Source organism: Semicossyphus pulcher, unplaced genomic scaffold (assembly GCF_022749685.1).
Source record: "Semicossyphus pulcher isolate SPU_LCO1_2020_fin unplaced genomic scaffold, fSemPul1.0.p SCAF_17, whole genome shotgun sequence".
NCBI classification, from domain to species: Eukaryota; Metazoa; Chordata; class Actinopteri; order Labriformes; family Labridae; genus Semicossyphus; species Semicossyphus pulcher.
Window position 1 is genome coordinate 18,881,105 of NW_027211681.1, and position 16,897 is coordinate 18,898,001.

Genomic DNA, 16,897 nt, shown 5'->3' on the forward strand with positions numbered 1-16,897 from the left:
TTGCAAGGTCAAGAAAACACTTTAAATCTCAATTTTTAAGCTAACGTGAACAAAAAACTCCTGGAAATTTGACTCCATCTACTGTAGAAGATCATGTGTTATGATTCAAAGCAACTAATGGACCTTGTGTTTGGATTATTTTGTCAACTTCAGCCAAGAATTCATCTTCAATCTCCACTTTTAAGCTAACGTGAACCCAGAAAGTCCTCAGAAAGTGCTTAGAATGCTGGAAATGTTCTAATTTATCTAAAATTATTGGCAACCTCAATCTACTGAAGATTATGTGATATAACTGAAAGCTTCAAAACAGCTACAAAAGGATGTTGTGGTAAAATTGTTCTGGTGACTTTTTTAAGCTACATTTTTCAGCTAACATGAACACAGTAAGTCCTATGAAAGTGTTCAGAAAGCTAGAAAATTGAAATGTGGCGAACTCAATCTACTGAAGATTATGTGACAGTTTAAAGCTCCAGAATAACTACAAATGGATGTTGTGGTTAGATTGTTATAGCAATAGCTGATTGCAAGTTCAAGAATACACTTTAAATCTTAACTTTTAAGCTAACGCTAACATAAAAAGTCCTTTACAAAATGGACATTTGAACATCCATCCACTGTAGAAGATCATGTGTTATGATTAAACGCTACTAATGGATCTTGTGGTAGGATTATTTTGTCAACCTTTTCCAATAATACATTTTCAATCTCCACTTTTAAGCTGACGTGAACCGAAAAGGTCCTCAGAAAGTGCTTAGAAAACTGGCTCCAGATCTGATATAAAAAAAACCTTGTGATGTTCTGTGGTGTACATGTGAGAGTGAGGTGCAGCTTATTTGGTCCAAACATGATTTTTGGTCACATAGCATCTTTAATACCACCATTATAATAATTAGGATATCAAAAGTATCGAGTATACATACATCATTTGCATTGCGGTACACAAATCTGAGCTGATTTATGTTTTTATATCTTTCATTCGTTGTTCTCAGGATCAACTTTTATTGTCTCGACATTGTGCTGATACATTGAATCGTCCTGAAGAACTTGACGCTATTTCAGGAAGGAGAACATTTAATTGGACATGTATTGTTAAGTAATATAAAAAGTTTTCGATATTTCCAAATGTAACTTGAATCCTATAGTCTACTACTTTCCAATACCAATAGTCAAGAATCTTGATATAAGCCAAACTAGAGTCCATGTCACCAAAATCAAAGTACTTCAGGTAGGTTCCTTCACCTACAGTGGTCTTGATATTCTGTAGTTTTCTTCTCTTTTTTGCAGTAAAGTTCTTGAAGCTGTGGGAACAGTCTCTTGAAGCCATGCCTGTTTCTGTAACAGTCCCAGTAAATGGATTCTCAGGAGTCTGACGATATGTGTGTGTGTTCATGTGAATGTGTGTGAGTATGTTTGAGGGAAGTGAGGGTCTAAAATGGTGAGACCCCTCACTTCCTCTCTCCTCCACCACCGCCAGGGTCTCAGTCTGTCAGACGCTGGTGATGGAGGCCAGGCAGTTCGATGATTTCTGGAGTTTCTCAGGCTGCGTGGCGGGGGGTTCTGGGATGGCGCGAAAGCTGAATGGCAGTCCGATACCACTGGTGCCGATGTGGCCGGGGCTCAGCGCTGGATTCTGCCGTCTATTGCTTTCCACTATGCTGGATGTGTTGGATGCAAGGCTTTCACGCGTCCTGCGTAAGAGACATCAAACACCAAGTCAGTGATTGGAACAAATAAGACCCAAGAAAATATCTTTGCAAGATGAATAGCATCAGCTGTATAAAAGAAGTGGATGTAGCCTCCAACTCTAAAAGGTAAAACCAATGCCAGCAGGGGCCAACAGAGCACCTCCATTGGTTGTAAGAAGAATTATTATTACTATTGTATATAGTCTATGAGAAAATAAACCTACTTTTCACTTGATTTAGTACCTCAATAAACATTTGTCTAATGATTGTATGGTCCAAATCCCTATTTCCAACCCTTCTTTATTGCAGCATGATGTTCATCTGTTCAGTCATGGTCCCATTTAGAGTAAAATACAAGATAAAGCAGGATGTTGAAACATTTTCAATCAATCAATCAATCAATCAACATTAATTTATATAGTGCCGTAATATATATTAATATTAATAGAGCAGGCAGAAACCTCGAGTAGAACCAGACTCATTGGTGAACAGCCATCTTCCACGACCGGCTGGGACGAGATTTTTAATTGACAAGCCGTTACCGCAGCAACCTCTCAATCAGGATAGAGGTGAAGCTATGTCTATTCTTCCAAACTCCACCTTGGCTCCAAGAAACAAAATGACGACATCCAAAATGTCAATCTAGAGGCTTCAAAACGGTAGTCCAGAAGCCAGTGGGTGACATCATGGTGGCTACATCTACTTCTTTAATAAAGTCTAAAACAAAATACCAATAAAATAGTGACTAAACTATTTTGAAGCATATTTTGCAGATAGAAAAAAAGCATTTAATTTGTAATTGGTGACAATAAAAGAGAGCTTGTTCTTTCCTTCCTTCTTGGAAGGAAAGGTTTCCTTCAATAAAAAAAGAAGTTGTACAAATAAGTATAAATTTCAATTTTACACGAGGATCAGCTTATAAAACAGTTTAATGTCTAGTGTAGTTCAGTATAGGAAGCATTAAAAAAAACAAAAAAAAATCCTGTATGATGCCAGTAGAGTTATTTTCCCTTATCTTAAAATGAGACTTGAAATCATCTCAGGGTACAGAGTGTGAAAAATAAAGGTTTCTAACAGTTAGGTATAATGCAACTTCTGAGTTGCATTATAGGAAATGTATGTTGCAGTGAGTGTAATCAACACTTGGCAATATCTAAAGATATCTGGGCTAAATTGGTTGTAACTGCCTGGTAAATCATGCTTGATTCACTAATGTTAAACTGTCGCACTATGTTTACGTCTCATTCAAGAAGCAGAAATAACTTGGCTCGCTGCTACAGTTATTTGTCTGATAAACGCATGTTTGCATTGTTCATGTAGAGTTGAATTTATATAAGTCATATAATTGCTTTTGACCATTTTATTGATTTTGTTCGTTTTTTTTCTACATGTGCATATCAGGTACTTTAAATTGTGTTGCTTTTTCCTTTTACTACTTCCTGTTTCATATTAAGTTGAAAACAAAAATAATCTTTAATTCAAACCTGATCGTTATAATCTGTTACTGTTACTCACTTTCAAAGGTTTGTGAGCTTTTTGTTAAAGAACGATAAAAAACAACAAATTGCCAAGTTGTTTAATACCATTCTAGTTAATCATACTCCAACTAACAGACCTAATGTAGTTATTATAAATCATTGAACACTGGAAGGGGTTTCTGTTTACTAGATTTGATAAGCTAACCCAACAGCGAGGTCCAGGGCTGAAATGTATGAAGTGTGAGCCCAATATCACTGGACCTCTGCTCTTGGTTAAATTCCACTCTTAGAAATGTAACTTTTGTTAAAAAGGTTTAACAGCTACTTTTTTTTAATGGTACAATTGGAAAACTTGTAGGTTAAAGTAGTTGGATTGACAGTTGAGAAAAGGCTGTCTGACATGGAGGTGAAGAGATAATAATATTGAAATACATTGCACACACTGATTTTAACTTTTTTGGGTGGGCCTTTTTTAAGGTTTCACTGGAGACTCACTTCTGCATAGCTTGGATTACGAGTCATAACTTCGGTGTGCTTCTCAAAACCGGCGCTATGCTGACCGCTATCTACTGTAGGTAGTAAACTTTCTAATAATTACTAGATCATAGAAACCCAATTTAAAAAATCCAAACTTTTTTAACATGGGTGCCTCTTTATCATCATTTAACAAGATTAATAGGTAACCCTTCATTGTGTGACTGGATTCCTTGCTTAGGTAAGGTGATAACAATTGTCCACTCAGTCCACTGAGGGAAGCTGAGAGCTCCAACCCGCTCCCCCTAGGATCTCTTGTCCACCTATTTTGTGGAGATACTTTTTTTCTTAAACAGATTATTCTTTTGGCTTTTAATGCCATTTTTTTTGAGAGAGGACGGTCGATAGTGTCGGAAACAGGGAAGGAGAGAATGGGGACCACACGCGGCAAAGGGCCAGGGGTGGGAGTTGAACTGTGCCGTCGCATCAAGGGTACATCTTCAGTACATGGGTTGTGTGATTTAACCACTGAGCTAAACCGACACCGAATTTGGTGATACTTTAAGCTCAATATATAATATAAAGGTCTTACACAGATCCATATCTTGTTTGACAGCAGTCATTTGGGAGATATCTTGGGTCTTCTACATGAGTTTACCCCCCACCACTTCTAATAATTGTAGTTTGAAATGAACATCCACAGAAGATGCAGATCGTTGTCTACCAATGAGTCTGGTTCTGCTCGAGGTTTCTGCCTGTTAAAAGCTGTTTTTTTAAGTTCTTGCTCATGTTGGGTCTCTGTAAGTTAAACATTAAGAGGTAGACCTGCTCTTTGTAAAGTTATGATCTGACTTTTGTTGTGATTTGGCGCTACAGAAATAATGATTGCTTGATTGATTTTAAGCACAAACAATTTGTATAGTGTCAAAGGATAATACACTTCATTTTTTCATACCTGGGGGAGTTGAATCCACTGTCCACTGTGACACTGCTGCTGTCCATGCTGTCCAAGCGGGCAGAGTGGGCCGACTTCTGGCTGCTGCTGTTCTCCGTCTCCTTGGGGCTGAGTAAGGTCAGATTGGTCTCCAGTTTCCGCTGCAGATCGTGGTCCTTCTCCCGCTCCAGTAGCCACTGCATGGTTCCCTCCCCACCACCACCGCTGCCTCCACCGTTACCACCCCCTTCCCCATGGTCTTTGTTGTCCTCTGCCTTCGCCAACTCTTTGTGCGAGTCCTCCTCGGCCTCCTCCTCTTCCTCATCATCTGATACATTATAATAGTCAAAGGAGGCGGAGGGGACTGTTGGCTCTAAGCAGCCCTGTAAAACTGCAGGTGACGCTGAGGAAGTGGCTGAATTGGAAGGCTGCTGGGGCTCAGGATTGTCAAGGGCCTCTGTTGATTTGGCTTGTGAGGCTTTCCGCAATGTGCCGGACTTGGTGTAGCTGCTGTCCACGTAGCCTGTGGACAAGGCATTGTGTGGAGGTTTGAACAAAGTGTCCTTGCTGAAGATCTCTTTCCTCTTCATTGACATGCTGCCTCCTCCCCCTCCTGGATCTACATTGTGTTGGTGCGGCGTCAAACGGGCATTTTGCGCCGGCTCCGGCGTTTGGCTTGGCGTTAATCGCACAGAGCCATTCTGTCCCTTTGCTGCCGACAAGTCCTCTTTGTACTCCATCGTGTGAGGAGAGGTGAGGTGAGGCGTTTGGCGGTCAGCCGGAGAGCCCTTTCGGAGTCCCCCTGATGAGGTTAATGTGTCATATTCTGATTTTGCCTGAGGCGAAGGGGCAGTTAGGATTGTTTCATTTGACGTATTGCACTGGAAGTACTCATCTGTTGAGGGCTTAGGAGAAAGTCCCATTAGCTCATTGTACGTTGGCAAGCTGTCTCTGCTTTTGTTCCTCTCCATCGTACTCCGGATCCTCGACTCGTCCAAACTCCCTTTCCCCAAATCAGGCACATTAAAATCAGAGTGGAACTTAGCAGCGGAGAACATGATCCTTGAGTAGTGGGAGGACTTCTGCGTGGCGCGCAAGGTGCCGTCATCAGTGTAGTAATGACTACGCTCCTCAAGACTGGGTTCAAAGTCTTCTGGTGCCCCCAGTGACGGGCCCTTGAGGGAGTTGTCCATGGAACGAGAGCGCTCCTTAGCTTGATCTGACCTGTCGTGGCGCGACTTCCTGTCCTGATTGTGACTGTGACTTCTTTGCACTCTGGACTGGCACGTTCCACGCGATGGCTCTGGGAAGGGCATCTCTGTCCGCCTCTTGGCTAGCTCCCCAGAAACGTCCCACTCAGGGGTAACAGGGCAGTACGATTCAGTAATGTTGGGGTTGCTATGGACCAGGTATGTTGCGCCTCCACTTCGCCTGCGCTCCAACGTGTACATGGCCTCCCGAGGCGAACGAACCAACGAGTGGCTAAAGAAGCGGTAATCCCTTTCCATGAACAAAAGGTCCCAGTTTGAACCCTCAGACGGGTCTCCCCTGGAGGTTCGGGGCTTGCTATGTGAGCGAGACTTACCATGTGGGGCCCTCCTGTGGCCCCGCCCCCTCCTGCTGCGTGCACTGTGCTGGGCTGAAGACCCGGCCTTGTTCTTCTGCGTACGCTCTTCCTCCAACCTCTTCATTACAGCCGTGTGCCTCGCCACATTCTCCACTGTAAGGTCGGGGTTGATTCGGCGGATTATCTCCATCTCCACCTCCCGGGGAATGGGCGTTGTCGGCACCTCTTCGTCACGAAGAGGCCACTCCTCTGGGGGGAACTGGGCTGAAAAGGTTGCCAGTTGCCTCATTTTATCCTTCTTGAAACTCAGCCTAAAGAGCCTGAGTCCGAACCTTTTGGATTGCTTCTCGCCATTACCGCCGCCACCACTTCCTTCTTTCTTTTTGGTCAGAGTGTCAGTTTTATAAGGGAAAGAAGTGATGCTTTTGCTCTTGTCAGCAGATTCTTGAGGCGGCGATTTTTCTTGGACAGGAGGGGGAGTGGGAAGAGGGGGATGAGGGTATGAAGGCGGTTCTCCTCGGTGCTCCTTGGCTGACGTGCTTGGTGGAGGTTCCCCAGTTTTGTGTTCCTTGGTTGGCTTACTTTGATACGAATCTTCCCTGTGCTCCTTTGGTGACTTACTTTGGAGCGCAGAGCTGTGAAGTCTGGACGAGTCTTCGCGGTACGAGTTGTATGAGTCACTGTGATTCTTGCGAGGAGGCCTTTCTCTCAGGCAGCCAGGTGTGGATGGTGTGACGTTGCCAGACTGAGGCGAAGTGCATTGCTGAGGTTGCTGCTGCTGCTGCTGTTGTTGCTGCTGCTGCTGCTGCTGCTGTTGTGACTGTTGCGGTTGGCGCTCTGTCAGCCGATCATCCAGGTGATACCACTTGTTGTTGGTTCTGATGAGGGAGGGAGTGATAAAGTAGGTCTGGGGGGTGACGATGAAGTAGCCCTCTGGAGTTGGGTAGATCTTCCTCTCTCGCACCAGCATGTTCAGGGTATGTCGCAGAACCTCCGAGCTGGGTGTAGGCACGCCTGCAGGAAATACAAAACATCAACACAAAGTTAAACCACAGTTGAAGAATTTTTGGTAAATGTGTTTTTTTTTAATCACAACTGTTAAAACTCTGAACAATATGTGCATTTTGTTGAAGCATGGGGTTAATTTAGAGCTGGTCGAACTACTACAGTGTACAGATTCAAGATGAAATACGTGAGATTTCTTTCTTTCTTTAACTGTCTGACACAATGTGAGTGCTGCTATTACAAAATTATGGTGAGGTAAAAACATATTGTTACTTAATACATAAAGTCATCTGGCATGGTCAAGTGGGACCTCGCTCATAATTCTTTTTATGTTTTCCTGTGCTTCCTAGGCGAGTGTACCCTTTGTTCTGGGAGAGTTGGGTTGTGTGTTTGTTGCATATTAAAACAAAATCAAAGCAAACAGAAATATAAAGTTTAAGCTAATTTTCTTTGGATTTCTGACAATATTTCCCCCCCCCCCAAAAAAATAAAGGGAAAAAAATACAAACACAGCTTTTGGAGAAGATATAAGAAAGCAAACTGGAAAAATGAATTTACGGTGAAAGAATATTCGTACTTGCATCATGTTTCAGTCATTTAATGCAAGTTTACACATAAAAAAAAATGGAAATCAAAAACAAATATGACATCATCATTAAACGGGTAAAAATTAGGAGTAAAATATAGGACTGGCTGGTTTCTTTATTTTTCAGAGCATGTTTTTTTCCCCGACAAAAGTAAAAATCCCAATAACTAACTATGGAAGATATTTAAGATGGAGTCCCATTGACAATTAAACTGAGGTATTCCCCTTTATGTATTGTCCAATGTTTTATTTAACTCCTTTTAAATCTTATTTGATATGCATTGTTTTTGGAAACATTATGATGTCACTAGAATTTAAACTACACTTAAGTTGGTTTGAATTTTTTCTTGGCAGCATAAAATATAACCCACAAGTTGGTATGTCAGAGTTTTAACATCACAACATTTATTTAAATGATTAATTCTTTTATCTTTTTTAAATTTCAGAAAAATGTAACGGATATTTTTTTTAATCATCTACAAACTACAAAAAGTTTTTTAGTGTATCTTTTTAAAGTCTTAGGCGAGTATAACATTATACTAAACTTTTTTTTGTTAACCTTACTGCAGCTCACACAAATCTAAATGCATTTTCATAAATCACAATGACTCATATCTTCTATAAAACTGGTACTACAACACAAATTAAAATTAGACGTGTATGTAAAGAAAACTGTATTTAATAAGCTTATCACTCCCAATTCCCAAAGGACTCCTGAGGATATTTAATCAGGATGCAAAACACCATCAGTCACCTCATTAGCTTAGCTTCTATAAATACCAATTCAACGTTAAGAGTAGTCCATTTTTAACAACACCATTCATAACCTTTGTCTGGCAACGCCTTGTGTTGCCTGACATTACATCACCCCTGTGTTATTTTCTCACATAGAAATGATGCAACCTATAAGTTCAACTCGTTTCCAGTCTGTGATGTATAGAATGAAGAGGAATTTAAAGCACATGCTGTCATTATTCGAGATAGTTTTAAAACTTGTGGTGTGAATACAGGATTTTAAGACCTTTTAAGCCCCCCTTGTTAACGGTATTTATCAATCTTGATAAAGAATTGTATTTCATTTTGTTTTTTTTAAGATTAGTTTTTTGGCTTTTTTCCTTTTTAACATAGGACAGCTGAAGAGAGACAGGAAATGATGGGAGTAGAGAGTGGGGGATGACATGCACCAAATGATCGGCAGACCAAGAGTCGAACCTAGGGTCAGTGCGCCGAGGACTCTGTACACGGGGCGCCTGCTCTACCAACAGAGCTAAATGAGCATCCCTTGATAAGGAATTTTTAATAAGTCTACATCTACGCCATTGTTTTCAGGAGCTTGAATTACGATAACATCATAATTTGTAACAACGTATTAGTATACTGTTTGCATGATGTCACTGGATTCAATTTTAACCTTGGACAGTGGTCTAGTATGTTTTTCTAGAATCTGTTAGGGATCTTAAAATTGCTTTAGGACAGATTACCCACCTTACAGAGGCATTAATTATCAGTTCATAGACAGTGCCACACACATCATTCTGTATTATGTAGCTTGTAAGTATATGTATATGAAAAGGGGATGGAGCTGGGAGCTGACGATTGGGTGTACATACACTTCACCAACATTGTTTCAGTAATATTGTGGATTTAATAGTTTGGTGTCAGAAAATAGAGAAATGTGTGAGCCACATTTTTCCCAGCCCAACATGACATCAGAGGTATTCTGTTTACTACCATATTTATGACACCAAAAAGCTGGTCAGAAATTTATACTTGAAAAAATGACTATGAAAACAATAAAACGATTTCTAAAATAGCTTAGAATACTTGTTGGTTAATTTTCTGTCTACAGCCTAATCAGTCGATTGTATCAGATCTAATGCTGTTGAACATTAGGAGGTATTTTGCTTAAAGGCGACATATTTTAGCTATGCAATCAATTTTCTATTATTCAATTGTGTTTTTGAATCACGTTGGTAAAGTTTGTTTCGTTTTAAAAATGTTACTTTTATTTTACGGGGCCACTCCTTCCTCCTGAAACGTACAAGCCACTTTGCCATTCAAGGGTCAGACCTTAGCCATTTGGAGTGACCGCGTAGCCCCTCCCCCATGTACGCGATCCCACGTCACTCCAAAGTTGTAAAAAACATGGCCGCTCTAGGATCGGTTATTCGGCCTCATATCTACGAGCCAGAATCGCCAGGAGGTGTCGGAATGGTAAGTTCCGACACCTCTTGACACTTAAAATCTTGACAACGACACGACTACAAGCTCGTGCAAGAAGGCAGCCAGAGGTGAATGACGGTGAATGACGATTGGCCGTTTTCAGTGAAAGCAAGGTTCCATGTAGAAACCTGCAGCTGTTCTGAACGGCCCATTTCAGAGGCTAAAAAATGTAATTAAGCAGTTTTCGCTTTTTCACTGTGAACAATAAACACCTAAAAATGTTAATCCCAAAAATATGAGAATATCCATTTAAAAGATATGGCCCCTTTAAGGTTTTAACAGGATGGAAGGTCTCAATTTTCCTATCAGTCATTTGGATTTGTCAGTGATGAGATCCATAGATGTTCAAAGCCTGCATAGGTCATTAAATTGAACTCGGTTATAACGTGAGATGTATATAAATGAAACAAAAACATAAAAGTCTGTAAAAGCGTTCAAATTATTTGAATAGGCAACAAATTCGAACGTAAGAAACAGAAGTATTACACATGCACAGACGTACATAATCATTTCTACCCTTGCGTTTGCCGTCAAATGCCACATAATGAATAACAGATTGTGAATACTTTGTGCAGTCCCATTTTAATTAGGGGGTGAGAGCTCTGTACCTGGGAAGCTGGCAGTGAGGTGCTCCACCAGAGCCTCCTGGTTGACCGGCTTGTGGGCAGAGTTCATAGCAGAGATGGCCAGGCACAAGATCTCCCCCAGCGGGATGAACTGTGACTGGCTGATAGGTGACATACTGATCGGAGACACGTCACCTGCAAGAAGAGGGGGAGGGGAGGCACAAGCACAACAGTGAGATCATGAATGAACAGCAGGCGCAGCGTGTGAAGCTATGATGTAATGGTCAAACAGCAGCAGTTTGCATGCTGCCTGGAACAGCTCCACCTCTCCTCTCTTCCTCCTCCTCCTCCTCTGTGCTTCCTTTAGCCTCTCGCTCCTCCTGTTTCTCGTAGGTTAGCATAACGAAGCATCTGCTGCAGCAAGCGTAACTGTAGATCACCTGAGTCTTTGCCACCTCGTGATTCAATTCACACACAGAAAAGGGAAGCTTACACAACCCCTTCAGGATGTCATATTTGAAATTTAACAAAATATAACCGACTTTAGCGCCACATTGAGGGCTTACACACGGAAATTCTGTGTTGCTTTTGTTGAATTAAGCTGGCTTTGCTGTCAGCAGTAATGAGTGGTGAGATCATCCTACAAGCAGACGGCCCCGGCTTCAAGCCTCTCTGAGAGCAAACATCTGCCCAGCTGAAAGGTAGGAAAGCATCGCTGGAGCCAACGCGGCAGCATCTGACCCTGTCCTCTGACCTGAATCTGTCTGTCAATCGAGAATCACGCAGAATAAGGTAGAAATGACATCATCAAACCTGCCGTATTTCATTTAGAATCTAAAATTGTGTCCTGACGAACCGGCAGGATTAAACGTCGGCTTATCGATCTCTGTTTTTAAAGTTTTGCTAATCGTTTCCTGTCCACATTTCTGCCACCTGAGCAGAGCTGTGTGCAGGGCCCGGCCTCCTCACCGCTCTCTGCTGAATGGTCAGTTAAGCAACACGATGACGTTATCTCTGCTTAGTATCACAGCCCCTTAAGCTCTGTGTGGCTTTGCCAGGCTTTACTCGTTTTTTTAGTAAACACGAGGAAAGCTGGATCTGCGAGTGAATTGGTCGAAAAAATAAAGCAACAAAAAAAAAACAACACCCTTCTGGCCTGTAGTGTTCTAGTGTTTCGCATGTTTTTTTGGAGCAGTTTACACAGAGCAAATCTCACACGGCTGTGGGAATGAGGTTGTAGTATTTACTCTAACATTTTGAAGCGAGAAAGACGGCAGAGAAAAATGCAGATAATTGTAATAAAAGTTGCAGGAAGGATCAGATTTACTCGGTAATGACATCAGCTTGTGATATTTCATAGTTGAAAACCAAACAAATGAAAAATGTGGCCCAAAGGTGATGCAACTGAAGTATCATACATTAACTGAACTATTGAGTATTCACGAAACATTGTACATATTTTAAAACAATTAGTTAAAATGGTACAAAATTAATATTTGTACATTTTTCAGTGCTTTTCCCTTAGTTTGGTTTAAATAAGGGTCATTTTCTATGAAGCAGGTGCAGGAAGTAAGAGAGTTACAAAGACTGAGAATCAGTTTAACCAACTATAACACAAGTGTCCAAAAGGGTTTGTAATAATAGCAACATTTAGATGAAATAATTGAAAGTATTTCTCCTTTTTCTGTATCCCTCTTTGACCTCGTTCGGTCCATTAACCCTGCAACTGGAAGAGGAATTTCCCAGCACTTCCTGCATGAAAGCATAAAAACATCCTCCACTTTGAACTTTGCCCTTTGCCCCCCAAATCAAACTGCTCGGCTCTGCGTAGAGAGAGAGAGAGAGAGAGAGAGGGTGGAGCTTCTGTTGGTGGGAGTGTCAGACTCACCTGGCGCACGATAACTTGGCGGGGATGGAGAGAAATGAGGAGGAGGAGGGGGAGGAAGATGCTGCTTCTGCACACGGATGTCTTTCTCACTACGGGAGAGATTGTGCTCCAGCGGGCGCTCGCTGAGCTCAGAGCTGGGCCAGGCCCGCCGCAGATTGCTGCTGCGGTTCTTCTTCATCGTGACCCCTTTACCAGGTGGCCTTCACACCCAGGGGGGCTTCTGGGATAAGGTGGAGAAGGGGAGGGGGGGGTTGGTATAAAGGGGAGGATGGGGGAGGTGGGGAAAGGGGGGGAATGTGCAGGGGGAGGTCGACCAACCTCAGGCTCAGTGCCTCCCCCGCATCAGTAAGAACGTCCCGCTAGAGCGATCACACACCAGACATGGCAGGAACCAGTGTGCACCTTCACACACACACACACGTCTCATTTACATCCACGAGCAAGCTACAAACGACCGTGTTCGCACTGTGGGTGGTTGTCATCGGCTGCTGGGCTCTCCCGGCCTGATCTGGAGCGATGGCAGCGGCGGCGGAGGTGCAGGTGATTGCGCGAGGCATCACCCTTTCATCGGCATCAGTCCCAGCCACCATTTGTAGCATCCCCATTTGCATGCGTAGGGAGGCACATTACGTAGCCGCTCTGATGTGGGAGGAGGGAGCGGGAGAGAGGTGGGGGGGCAGGGGTAGAGATGAGGGAAATGGGGCATTGGAAGCAAGGAGGACGGTGAGGAGAGATTTCAGTGGAGGTTTTTAGGATCCGCTTGTTCCTTTTGAGGGGAAGGTAACAGGGGAAGGAGGGAAAGGAAGGGAGGGGATGGATGGATGGATAGGCAAAGATTCAAAGCTTAAGAGGCCCAGTCTTCGACAATAGCTCAATTCACCACAGGAGTGCTCGGCCGATCCCCGGAAAACAAAAGAGCCCACTTAAAAAAAAACAGAAATAAAAGCTCCATTCACCCTAACGGGCTGTGAAACCTCAGTAGTATGCCAAGCACCAGAGACGCCACGTTCACCTCCATCTTTATCCGATCAAGCACAAGACCCCATCGTCCTTTCGACAACAGCACACCAGGAGAGGGTGGGGAGAAAAAAATGGAGAGCATAGAAATAAATAAATAAATTTCAAGAATAGATATCCAGCGTTTCCCGCAATCCAACGGAAGAAGAAGCTCCCGAGCCTACCGCCGTAGCATCCATTCATTAACAGGAGGGGGGATGCAAACTCCAGTCAACGGCAAATCTCTTTCAACGCTAATGCTGCAGCTGCTCCCAGCACCTCCAGGAAGGGTGTGTGAGTATGTGTGTGTGTGTGTGTACGTGTATGTGTGTGTGTGTGTGTGTGAGTGTGTGTGTGAGAGAGAGAGGGAGAAAGTGTGTATGCGCGCATCCGCCTGCTGCGCGCGATTCTGCGTGAGCATGCATGCGTCTGTGTCTGGGTGATTGAGGCTGAGGGGAGGGGAGGAGAGGATGCAAGAGAGAGGGAGAGATAGAGATAGAGAGAGAGAGAGGGAGAGATCGAGGACATACATAAGGCAGAGAGGAGAGCAAATATCAACAGCTCCAAACACACACACACGCAAGGAAAAAAAAAAAAATATTCAGGCTTCAGATGATGTCCAGGGAATTGCTCAGGCTCTGAATCTTTGGCTAAATTTCCATCCTCACCCTCCTCTCCTTCCACTCTTGTTTCCTCTACTCTTGAAGGATTTGGGGGCCCTTAAACCAGCATCCTTCCTCCTTTGGAGTCTAACCTGGCTATAAGACAAATAACTAAAGACTTGAGATGGATTTAAACCAAAAGAAAAGCATATTAAAGGTGCTGATTTGTGTCTTTCCACCGGTTGATTCATCGGTGCTGTCAGTGAAAAAGAAAACACCAAAGCGTCACCTTAATCGTGTCCAAAGTGGCAGCTCCTGCTTATCTGCAGACTCCTGCTGACTCACATGTGTGGAGTGTGAATGGACGGTTGGAGGGACAGAATAAGGAGCAAAAGTGAGAGGGCAGGACAGGCCACAGGACCGGTAGAGAAGGAGGAGGAGGAGGATGGGGGGGGAGGACAGTGTCACAACCAATCTGCTCCAGTTCACTGATACCAAAGAGAAAGAAGAGGAGAGGAGAGGGAAGGGAAGGAGGGGTGAGGAAGGAAAGGATGAGGAGGAGGAGGGAGAGAGAGCGAGAGAGAGAGAGCGACACCACGCCAGCCATTTTATTTCTCAGTAGTGCTGCAACAGCCTTTGTTGCCATGACGACGCAAGCCGATGATCTCATAGCTGTTACCTTTGAGTGCTGTTCCCCTTAAAGAGACAGTGACCTCGAGAGAGAGAGAGAGAGAGAGAGAGAGAGAGAGAGAGAGAGGCAGACGGACGAGCACTGACCGTCTGTTACACGGACAGAAAACACATCCTGCGTCTCTGCTGAGGAACTGACATCCTTTCATACCGTGGACCTTGTTCACTATGAGGCACAATTACACTAAGTGGGAGGGAGAAAAAGCAGGATGTGCTGATAGTAGAGAGATATTTTCTGAAAAACATCCACAGAGACCAGCGTTATTACATTTTTGCTAGATATCCCTTGGACAATCTTGCTGAGACCAAATGTGAGAGTAGGAACAATTATTGAATTATTGATAAGACAGTAGAAAATTACCGGATATCATTTTTCAAACAGAAAAACTACATAATTCACGGGTTCTATCTACTCTATAAAAAAGGATTTAACACTTTTGAGGGGACACAAACAACAGTTAAGTGAATATATTTGTTTTTTGGAATGTTAATCAGATAAAACGAGAAAGTACATTTAAATTTAAATATCCCATCTTGCCTGGGAACGCCTTGGAATCGGCCAGGGGGAGCTGGAAAACATGGCTGAGAAGAGGGACGTCTGGGTCAACTCTCTTATCCTGCTGCCACTGCGACCCGACCCCGGATAAGCGGGAGAAAATGAGGCAACATTGATAATGATTATGAAGTCAGGTAGATGTTAATCTTACACAGACGGCCATGCTAGCAGCTCCGTCAACCTGTACCTTGGCGCAGAAAGGCAGTGCTTTGATCTAGTTGCTAATGCTAACATGCTGCCACCGCCGCCTGCCTCGACCTGACGCCAGATGAGCGGAAGAAAATGGAAAGATGGCTGGATGGACTATAACAATAACTTTTCACTATTTTCATACATCTTGTAGACAAAAATATCAATCAATAAATTGAATGAATAATAAGAATAAGAATCAATCATGGAAAAAAAGGCTACGGCTAGTTGCAGCCCTAAAGGGGATTTGTTGAAGCAGGCATACATGAGTTTACTAAGCGCTATGATCTTAAAGCCTCTGAAAAGTAGTCAAGACTGATACATTTTGAAATCATGTTTCAGATGTTAATCTTACAAAAGGGTGTTTTTCTACACAGACGTTCATGCTAGCAGCTCCTACCTATAGGTGCAGGAAGAGCTAATTGCTAATGCCAGCACGCTAACATGTTCACAATGACGATGCTAACATGTTACTGTTGAGCGGCTGTAAATGTTCACCACGTTCACTATCATAGCTAGTGTGGTCATGTATATATTTGCTAATTAGCATTTAACCCCAAGTGCAATTGAGTTAGCTATAAAGTTGAAGCAAATGTGTTTTATAGGGGTGGGACAAAATATCGATACGGCAATATATCGTCGTCCTGACTCGTGAAATACAATTGATAGACTGGTGTCAAATATGGATTTTTTTCATGTACAAATATATAAAAAGATTTCCCTGCAATTTTGACTCGGCGTGTCCCTACTTCATGACTCTTCGCAGTGGCGTTTAGGACATGAATGAGGGTAAGGCGAATAGAAATTAATTGCCCAAAGAAGAAGTTAATTAGATGTCGTGATGTATATGATTGTCTTGCAATATATCAATTATCGCTGCATCGCTGTATCGCGATATTATCGTTAACGTGAGCCATGTAACGTATCGTATTGTGAGTTACCCTGCGATTCCCAACGCTCGACTTTGACAACCAAAATTTTGACCTAATTGGATCACTAGTTACAATTTCTCCTGATGGTAACATGAACATCTGTGCCAAACTGTAAACCATCCACCAACTAGTAATGAGGACATTTCTCTCTGAACAGTTAAACCTCACAGTGGTGCTAAAGAAAACTAATGTAGAGATCATCAAAGTTATTAGATTTCATTTTCACGGGACAATGAACCTCTATGCAAACTGTTTAACCAATAATGGGGATATTTAAGTCTTGCCATCCAAAAGTTTTGAAGTTTTATTGTGTTGAACCTGCATAAAATATGATATTTCTTTGATACAAATGTCTGCTAGATGCAGCAAGACAACAATAATATAATGCAGAAAGGGTGTGACTAACAGCTTCTGTTACACATTACAAGTCTTGCTCTGTTATTAACAAAGTGCTGCACACAGCACAGTACAGTAGACAGTACATGAATTGCGGCCTGTTATAACTTCATCCCTGCAAACACCATTT

General features: G+C 42.7%; 1 protein-coding gene across 1 annotated transcript; it reads right to left on the bottom strand.

Annotated features, from left to right (window-relative positions):
• Positions 1-848: 848 nt before the first annotated feature.
• Positions 849-14,111, bottom strand: stox2a (storkhead box 2a). The gene is made up of 4 exons (XM_069666055.1): positions 12,407-14,111; positions 10,561-10,713; positions 4,593-7,152; positions 849-1,688 (listed from the first exon to the last, which is right to left on the bottom strand). The coding sequence occupies exons 1-4, from the start codon at positions 12,582-12,584 to the stop codon at positions 1,487-1,489; spliced, it is 3,093 nt and encodes a 1,030-aa protein (XP_069522156.1). The 5' UTR covers positions 12,585-14,111; the 3' UTR covers positions 849-1,486.
• Between the last annotated feature and the right edge of the window lie 2,786 nt (positions 14,112-16,897).

Bases quoted from the DNA above. Each gene is read 5' to 3' on its own strand.
- stox2a (XM_069666055.1), bottom strand. From the start codon at position 12,584: ATGAAGAAGAACCGCAGCAGCAATCTGCGGCGGGCCTGGCCCAGCTCT. The intron at 7,153-10,560 runs GTACAGAGCTCT...TATTTCCTGCAG, and splicing joins CCTCACTGCCAGCTTCCCAG to GCGTGCCTACACCCAGCTCG. The intron at 1,689-4,592 runs GTATGAAAAAAT...TCTCTTACGCAG, and splicing joins AGTGGATTCAACTCCCCCAG to GACGCGTGAAAGCCTTGCAT.